The sequence below is a fragment of the Vigna angularis genome, chromosome 10 (genome assembly GCF_016808095.1).
Source record: "Vigna angularis cultivar LongXiaoDou No.4 chromosome 10, ASM1680809v1, whole genome shotgun sequence".
Lineage (NCBI taxonomy): Eukaryota > Viridiplantae > Streptophyta > Magnoliopsida > Fabales > Fabaceae > Vigna > Vigna angularis.
This window is the reverse complement of record NC_068979.1, coordinates 16848772-16858444: the sequence shown is the minus strand read 5'-3', so window position 1 is coordinate 16858444 and position 9673 is coordinate 16848772. Positions and strand designations below refer to the sequence as shown.

The 9673-nt window shown below is 39.8% G+C and overlaps 1 protein-coding gene and 1 pseudogene across 1 annotated transcript; both read right to left on the bottom strand.

The window, feature by feature from the left end:
• Nucleotides 1-3089: 3089 nt before the first annotated feature.
• LOC128194414 (uncharacterized) lies at nt 3090-3578 on the bottom strand. Its single transcript, XM_052870004.1, has one exon. It carries the CDS (start codon nt 3576-3578, stop codon nt 3090-3092), a length of 489 nt encoding a protein of 162 aa, XP_052725964.1.
• A 55-nt stretch (nt 3579-3633) lies between these two features.
• The window catches only part of LOC128194413 (uncharacterized), a 137125-nt pseudogene continuing 131085 nt past the window's right edge, over nt 3634-9673 (bottom strand).

Here is a 9673-nt window from a genome sequence, read left to right as displayed (position 1 = left end):
ACAACTGAAATGAATGCTTAAAGAACATTTAACATTAAATGCTTGAATAAGTAAAGAAACCTAAAACCCCTTCTATGACATCACTTCTCTTCTTCTTAGAATTTAATGTACCGTGTGCTTTTCACTTGACCATTTGCTACCATGAACAACAGTCCACCTCTTCTACCATGAATGTGCCTCCCAAAATCAATCAATCAAAAGCCCCTTAAAAGTCGTGACGATGTGCGTGATTCAATGCTTCCAACCGTGACATGGTCCCTCCTAATAATCAATCACCATCACCTCTAATGCACATGTTCCTCGCTGCATCCATTTCTCCAAAGCAAATATTTCTTCTCTCAAAATTATCACCAAACAAGTACACCTACCCCTATCTAATCACCTCTTCATTCTCAAAGTAATAAAGCAAATGCATTGTTGCTGCTGCCAACGTCCCATCACCTAGACTTTATTCTCCAAGTATTAATCACGGTGCTTTTTCCGTTCCTGCAAGGAAGCAATAAAAGGCTTTAATCAAAGGTTAGAATGTAAGCTTGTGCATCCTCCCAAACCGTGACAGCACCTCACACACTCAGTGAATGTGCTACACTTAAATCAACTCCACGTCTCCCAATGCTCCAAGTACAAAGCTTCTATAGCAAAACTGAAAAGGTCTGTGTGCTTCCTTGGTTCTTCACGTGACCGTGCTGCTCTTCTCCAAAGAAAGAAAATAAAACTCAATCACCGAGTGTGCTACTAAAAAGAAAAGTGAATCAGCGCCCCCTTCCTTGCTTCCAGCTCAACGTGTGAGAACTTCTTTCAAAGCCAATTTGAATGCACCGTGCGATAGCCTCCCATCCATTCTCCGTGCAACGTTCAAAAGCCGAGACCCCCAAAATAAGTGGCTGCCCAACACACGTACAGGCCGAGACACCACTTCACTTCTTCTTGCTCAACGCGCACACGTTGTTGCTCTCCATGTAGCACCTTCCCGTGAGCTCGTGCTGGACCGCTTCCCTAAAAGCCAAAAGTTGAATTGCTTGTTGCTACCATTCTCCCATGCCGTGAACGTTCTTCAAATTAAAATTGTTTGAACCAAAGAAATAAAAAGGGCCATGTGTAATCAGCAAAATAGAAAGTGAAGCTTTTTTTTTTCATTCATCATAAAAAATGAGCGTAAAAACCATTCTCAGACTCCAAGACCACAAGCCAAGAAAGTGTCAAACCCTCGTAAATGGCAAGTGGTGGCTGGACAAGGGCCGTGTGTCCTCTCCTTAATAAGGGTGGGTCCACACAATAAAACCCTAGGTCCAAATCACTAACCTCAAAGGCACATGTCCTACAAATGGTTTTTTTACAAAATTGCCCCTAAAAGGGTCCAAAACACCTAATTCTAATTAAGGGCTTCTAGAAAACGAAATTACAACTTTAATTAGAATCTAAATGACTAAATGTTGAGCCTTTGAGTGTGTCACGCCATGTCCCAATGTTCCAGATGATGTTTCCATAACTTCCCTACAACCAGAAATGCACTTATTTAGCTCAAAAAACCAAAATTAGCACAATTACGAATCTCCGACCAAATTAAGTACAATTCGGAAAACGGGGAAATAACAGACAATTAAACACAATCCCCTGGTTTATTTAAGTGCAATAAACTAAATATGGTTCAAGAAATAACAACTCATCAAAATAGACCACACTTAGTCTTTTGCACTCTTGGGCAAAACCAAGACGAAAACCAGGGAACTAGTCAAACATCAGGGAGGTGACACAGACTCGACAGACAGACAACAAAGACTCCAAAACAAGAACACAGTTGCACAATTCTCACAAAATCTGGACAGTAAAAGGTATAGGCAGAATCCCACACAGAGTCAATGAAAGTAGATACTCAAAGAATCATCCAAACAGTTTAGTACAAGGAAAACAATCAATCAGTTCAAGAGATGAATTAAAAGCAACAGAGCCTCACAGATGCGCACAATCAGTGTTTCTCTCAAGTGTTTAAGGTAAATCAATGTCACTCAATGCACTCAACAAAGCAAACACTAATAGAGTTGGCAAGCCTCTAATATCAACACTCAAGCACATACGCATGTTCAAATCAAAAGGTCTTTTCATGGTTGTAATGGGGCCAAGGAAAAAGGAGGATATATCTGGATAAGAAGCTACAAACCATAAGGAACAGAGGAGCAATGGGGAACAAGTGTAAACGCATTCAAACACACCCACAACCTCTAATTCCATCCTCTTCTTGACTCCATTATTCATAATTATTCACAATTTTTTTTTTCACTATTTTTCTGCTCTCTTTTTTTTTTCATCCTGTCTCTTTTCTTTACTCTATTCAACATACAATTTCAAGAGACAAGATACACCACATATTTACAAAAACACGATAAGAAGAGGACTCACTAGCCATTTCCTCTGAAACTCCCAAGAGACCACACTTATTCCCAAAACAATTCCAAAGCTCCAAAATTCCCTAAGGCTAAGGTAATAATGGTTTCTCACTTAGGGCTAGTGTATGAGCTTCAAAACAAAGAAATGGGGAAAAGCATAGGCTCAAAAGGGTTATCAATGGATCAAAACAGGGTAGGCTCATCTGACTCTAGAGGCTCAACAACAAAATGCCTTTATCACTTTCAAACATACGTATCAATCAAGAATCATCAAAAAGAGTCAAGCCAAGACATATGTGCAAGCAATCAAGAGACATCTCACACACAAGAAAGATCATCAAATGACTCAAATCTCACACAGGTAATATGGTCACCATCAATTCAACTCTCAAACATCATGATCATCTTCCAAGCAAAGAAAAGCAAGGAATCCAACAAATCAGAGTATCAATGAAGTGAAGGAAAACTGACAACCTAATCACAATCCAGAATTCACGAAAAGCATGCAAAACTGTACACAAGACACAACAAACTACATAAAAACCGAAACATGAACAAAGAAACAACCTCCCCTAGTAGACCACACTTAAACGACACAATGTCCTCAGTGTGTCACAATCAGCAGATCAAACAATCAGAACAGTCATCAGATATCGACAAAGTGCAATAAAAGTGAGGAGGAAAGGAGAAAAGAAACTCCCTGAGTCAGATGGGAGGGTAGGTGGGGTGGACCAAAGACATCTCCTCCACCACTGCATCCAACAAAGAAGGATTGCTGAGGAAAGGCTTCAGTCTATGCCCGTTCACCTTGAAGCTTTTAGCTGCAGATGGACCTTGGATCTCTACTGCACCATAAGGATAAACATTAGTCACAACAAAAGGTCTAGTCCACTTTGATCTCAACTTACCACCCATGAGGCCGAGTCTAGAGTTATACAACAAAACCTGTTGGCCAACCTCGAAGTCCTTTCTAACAATGGAGCTATCATGGAACCTCTTGGTCCTTTCCTTGTAGAACTTCGAGTTCTCATAGGCCTCCAATCGGATCTGATCCAATTCATTCAGTTGCAACTTCCTTTCTTCTCCAGCTTGGTCATTGAAGAAGTTGCAAGTCTTCACAGCCCAATATGCCCGATGCTCAATCTCAACTGGTAAATGACATGCCTTTCCAAAGACAACCCGATAGGGAGACATCCCAATGGGTGCTTTGTAGGTAGTCCTGTGCACCCAAAGAGCATCGTCCAACCTATTACTGCAAAATCCTCTTAATCTCCCTGTTGGAGATCTCAGCCTGCCCATTTGTTTGGGGGTGGTAAGGTGTAGAAACTTTGTGCGTCACCCCATGGATCTGTTGCAAAAAATGGGTTCCCTAATCACTAACAAAATGGGTTCCCTAATCTGTTGCATGGATCTGTTGCAAAAATGGGTTCCCTAATCACTAACAATTGCTCTAGGCACTCCAAACCTGCAAAAGAGGTGAGATCTAACAAAATCTACAACAACCCGAGCATCATTAGTCCTGGTGGCTCTAGCTTCCACCCATTTTGAAACATAATCCACAGCAAGGAGAATATAAGAGAAACCAAAAGAAACAGGAAAAGGACCCATGAAATCTATACCCCAGACATCAAACACCTCACAGAACAACACAGGTTGTTGAGGCATCTCTTGTCTCTATGAAATTGATCCTCCTGCTCTCTGACAAGGCTCACAAGTGCTGCAAATCCTCTCCGCATCTTTGAAGATGGAAGGCCAATAGAAACCACAGTCAAGCACCCTGCGAGCTGTTCTCTGTATCCCCAAATGACCACCAGGTGAGGAGGCATGACAAAACTGCAGGACCGAGTCAATCTCATGGTCCGGAATGCATCTCCTAGTAACCTGGTCACTGCACAACTTCCACAGATATGGGTCATCCCAAACATAATACTTAGCATCACTCTTAATTTTAGCAATCTGAGCACGTGATGCTAAGGGAGGAAAAACAGAAGCAACCAAATAATTTACAATGTGTGCAAACCAAGGAGTGGGTTGAGAATAAGAAATCATCAACAAACTCTCATCAGGAAAGTCATCCTGGATGGGCAACACATCAGCTTCATTCCCAACTCTCTCAATCCGGCTGAGGTGGTCTGCAAACAAATTCTGTGCTCCACTCCGGTCTTTAATATGCAAGTCAAACTCCTGGAGCAGTAGCATCCACCTGATCAATCTAGGCTTTGACTCAGCCTTTTTCAACAAAAACTTTAGAGCTGCATGGTCAGTATACACAATAACAGGTGATCCAAGCAAATATGACCTAAACTTATCAAGGGCAAAAACAATTGCCAACAACTCTTTTTCAGTGATGGTATAATTTGCTTGGGCAGCATCCAAAGTGCGTGAAGCATAGTAGATCACTCGCGTCAGCTTGTCAATTTTTTGTGTAAAGACAGCCCCCAATGCATAATTAGATGCATCACACATGAGCTCAAATGGGGTTGTCCAATCCGGTGCTTGAATGATAGGGGTGGTGGTCAAAGCTTCCTTCAGGCAATCAAACGCCTCCTTGCATCTGTCATCAAAAGCAAAGTCAATATCCATCTACAGCAGTCTGGACAAGGGGAGCGCCTTCTTGCTGAAATCTTTGATGAAGCGCCTGTAGAAACCTGCATGTCCAAGGAAAGATCGCACCTCTCGCACGCAAGAGGGGTAAGGCAACTGCGAAATCACAAATAACTTAGCAGGGTGATGGACAAATTTATGAACACCGAAAACGGTGCCACAAACTTGTTTAACAATCGGCAAGTGTGACCGAATCGTTTCAAGTAATAAACTCGGTAAGACCAAGTATCGTTCTCCCAAAGGACTCACGACCTAGTTTAGTTATGTGATTCGTTGATTATTTAAGACTTAAGAACGAAATAAGTGGAGTTTAATATGCAAAACAGAAAATAAACATGTATGCATGAATTTGATCAATGGCTAAAACAAAATACAAACACTTCAATGGAATATATGGATGAGTATGTTGTTGGGGTTATCAATTTCATCTTATCCACTCTCATATACTTTAGGAATTCAACATTCTTTTCATCATTGTTAATGCCACTCTCTAAATTACCTTGCAAGAAGGCCTATCCCTAATTACGAGTTCATACGATTCCTAGCATTCCTAATAATTAGTTCTTTTAGTGCAGGAGCTTAACGACAACCTATATACTATTGGGAGAAATTCCCCGGATCTAGACTTCCCCGTACGTTCCCGTATCGACAAAATCAATAATCATGCATTGAATGAATTAAACAAAGCAAGCATTGAGCAAAGAGGAAAAACCCTAACTAATGATGAAAGAAAGCATAGGTCTTAAATATAAGATGTAAAAACAAATTCCATATATGAGAGTTTCACAAGACTACATTGATTCCCCAACAACAATACAAGGTTTAGTTCACCATATTCATGGTGAAACTAGATGAATAATAATGAAAGAATGAAAGATAAAACCCTAGAAAGGTGAAGAGGTAGCCTGAGCATCCAAGATCCTCCTTCAAAGGGGTGGAAGAGAGAATGTTTGCTTCGTTTCTCCCAAAGATACAAACCCTAGGACGTCCTAAAGCTTATATACTATTCTAAAATTACAGAAAATTTAGGCCCAAGCCCATAAGTGTGGCGCTCAGCGGTAAAGTACCGCTCAGCGGTAAGTGCGTGAGTTGGTTTCTTCCCCTCAGCGGCTATTTTTCCCCTCAGCGGATCCCCCGTGAGCTCCTGAGTGCCGCTCAGCGGTAAACTGCCGCTGAGCGGTAGTTGCGGCTCCTCCTTTTGCACTTTTTGATGTCTTTTCTGATTCCATCTCTCTCCTTCTTCTCTTCTTTCACCAAATTCACCTTAAAACCTGTACAAAAACACTGATATCAAGCATAAACCTGTCCAGCTCTCTTATTTCTGAAAATATGAACAAAAGCATGATTCCAAGCTAGTTTCTAAGTGTTAAAGGTTGCTTTTAGTATCAATTTTAAGCATGAAAATAACAGTTTTTCAACTGTTATCACAACCCCAAACTTAGAACTTTGCTTGTCCTCAAGCAAACAAGATGTAACTCAATCTTCTACCAATTCATATGATGGTTCACTCATTCAAAAATCTTCTTTTCAAGATAAGTAAAGACTTCAATCAAACTTATGACCAAGATTTCAATCAAGATGTGCAAATGCTTTAGTGTTCACAAAGTTATTTAGTATCCAACAAATGCTATTTTTCATGAATGATCAATCAATTAAGCATGGATGTTCATGTGCTCATGGAATACTTCCTCACCAGGTAAAGTGTTTCACTCACACTCAAGTGTATAAGAGGTAATCACTCATTCACTCCACTATCACAATGTCACATGAATCAACTTTGCCTTTCATTTAACCACAATCAAAAACATTAACAAGCATGCATCATCACAAGGACTTTTCAATGGCTTATAACGTGGCTGGGCTAACAAGAAAATTGGTTTTTCTGGATCACAAAATCCTTGAGTTAAGAGAATCATAACAACACAATTATTCTTATTTTTCCCAACTCTCTTTTGCATTGAGCTTTGCTTTTTCTTTTCTTTTCTTGTCTTTTTAATTTTCTTTTCATATTCTTAATTCTTAGCTCTTAGCTCAATGCTTTTCCTTTTTCATGCTTTCCCAACAACCCCAAACTTGAACATTTAACAATACCACACAAGATTTTCTACTTAACTCAAGGTAAAGCTTTTCAACAAGGGTTTTCAATTTATGTTCAAGGCTAAGGGTTCAAAGAATAGAACACAAAGTGTTCTCTTTTAATGGGCTAACTTTATGAATTTGGCCAATAAAAAGGGTTCCAACAAACGGCCTTGATCATATGATGCAAAACAAGCAATTGATTCAATCATAGAAAACCTGGGCAAAATCATTCATGATTCCAAAGTAATAACATTCAATCAATAAAAACTCTGCAGCTTAAAACCTCACATATAAGCTCATTCATATTTGACATACACATCCTGCTTAATCTCACAATCACAATCATAATATCCTGCATTTGTTCACAAAGCTTGTGAATCACCTATATAAGCATTTTATGTGCACATCTATCTCAACATCAATCAATCAATAATCATCATCAAGCATTACTTATCACAAAATCACAGTCAATAGCAAACCATCATAACAAACCAGATTTCCAATAGAGTACATCAACCTTAATCTAAAAACAATGAATTATAAAACAAATCCTGCTCTAGTGCTTTGAAAACCTGATCCCCATCAATGATGCTCTCTCCCAACCCCAAACTTAAATGGACAACAAGTGAGAAAGTGAGTGGAAAAGAAATTTTCTCAAAAGGGATGAGGGAAAAGTTGTAGAAAACCTTGGAAAAGTATGTAGGAGTGTGTGCAGAGAAGAATCTAAAAAGAGAAGCCAAGGCGCAGCTTAGGGTATAAAAATACCCCTAATGGGCTCGGATTCCGCTGAGGGGCAACCCAAGCCCCTTCTGCGACACTACCGCTCAGCGATAGTTTGCCGCTCAGCGGCACTTACGGGAAGTGCTCTCCTTCTTAGCTTGACCTAGATGCGTCCTAAACATACCCCTCATTGGCTCCCTGCAATAAAATTCTCAGATCACTCATGCACAACCCTATTATGCAACTAAAGCAGCATCAAAACAAAAATTATACAAAAAAATCAATCAACTGGGCTGCCTCCCAGGTAGCGCTTGTTTAACGTCACGAGCCTGACCCAAAATCCTCCAGCACCCTTCAGTAGGTGCAAATCTTCCTTACCAACACCCATCAGTAGGTGTATACAAACATAGTATCCTTCAGTAGATACTCTTCCGCCTAACATCCATCAGTAGATGTAAACCCTATAACAAACGTATAACAAAAGCCAAAATACCCAAAAGTTCAAAATTACATCACCAAATCAACAATTAAAAGTTCTTAAATCACTGGGTTGCCTCCCAGCAAGCGCTCTTTTAACGTCACTAGCTTGACCCAAGCTCATGTTCTTTCTTCTTTTTCTTCTTTCTACTGAACTTCTTCAGGAATTTGATAAAACCAGGAACCTGTTGCAGTGTCTTAATCATAGGAACTTTAATCTCCAATTTCTTGAAGATTTCCATTAAGCACTTACGTTTCTTTTCCTTCCTATGATTCTTCTGGGATTTTTCATATGATTTCTTCTTCTTTCCTCTCATCTTCTTTTTCTTCCTTTTTCTTTCCCTAAATTTTCTCTGTTTCTTTTCTTTTATTTTTTTCTTCCTTTTTCTTTTTCTTTTCAACTTCTTTATTTTCACACAAATTTTCTTTCTCTCTTCTCTCTCAACCACTTCTTTCTCTTTTTCTTCATCTTTATTTTTCTCACTCAACTCTTCTTTTTCTTTTCTCTCTATCTTTTCCTCATCTCCCCCTATTTTTTTCTCATCAAGAATCTTTTCACTTTCAGTGACAATGGCTTGCCCTTCTTCCTTAAGGTTAACTTCAGTATTAACCTCATCATTCAATCTCTGACTAATGTAACGAAGTTGCATCTCCATCCTTTTAGTATCAATTTTAAGCATGAAAATAACATTTTTTCAACTGTTATCACAAGGTCTACCTCTATTCCCTTTTCAGAAATGATATGCCCTAGAACCAAACCTTGTTCAACCATGAAGTGACATTTCTCAAAATTGAGAACAAGGTTTGTTTCTATGCATCTTTTCAAAACTTTTTCTAGACTGTCTAAACATGCATCAAAAGAGGATCCATACACAGTAAAATCATCCATAAACACCTCTATGCAACTCTCAAGAAAGTCGCTAAAAATGCTAAGCATGTACCGTTTGAAGGTACCAGGGGCGTTGCATAGACCAAAGGGCATCCTCCTATAGGCAAAAGTGCCAAAGGGGCAGGTGAATGTGGTTTTCTCTTGATCCTCAGGCGCAATATTTATTTGAAAGTAACTAGAAAAACCATCAAGAAAACAATAATGAGATTTACCTGTCAGGCGCTTCAGCATTTGATCAATGAATGGCAAGGGGAAATGATCTTTCCTGGTTGCTTGGTTGAGCCTCCTATAGTCAATGCAGACTCTCCAGCTATTCTGCACTCTAGTTGGGATAAGCTCATCCCTCTCATTCTTCACCGTAGTGAGGCCAGTTTTCTTGGGCACAACATGGATGGGGCTCACCCACTGACTGTCTGAAATAGGGTAGATGATCCCAGCTTGCAAAAGCTTGGTCACCTCCTTCTTGATGACGTCCATGATCACGGGGTTTTGCCTTCTTTGTGGCTGTCTCACTAGCTTT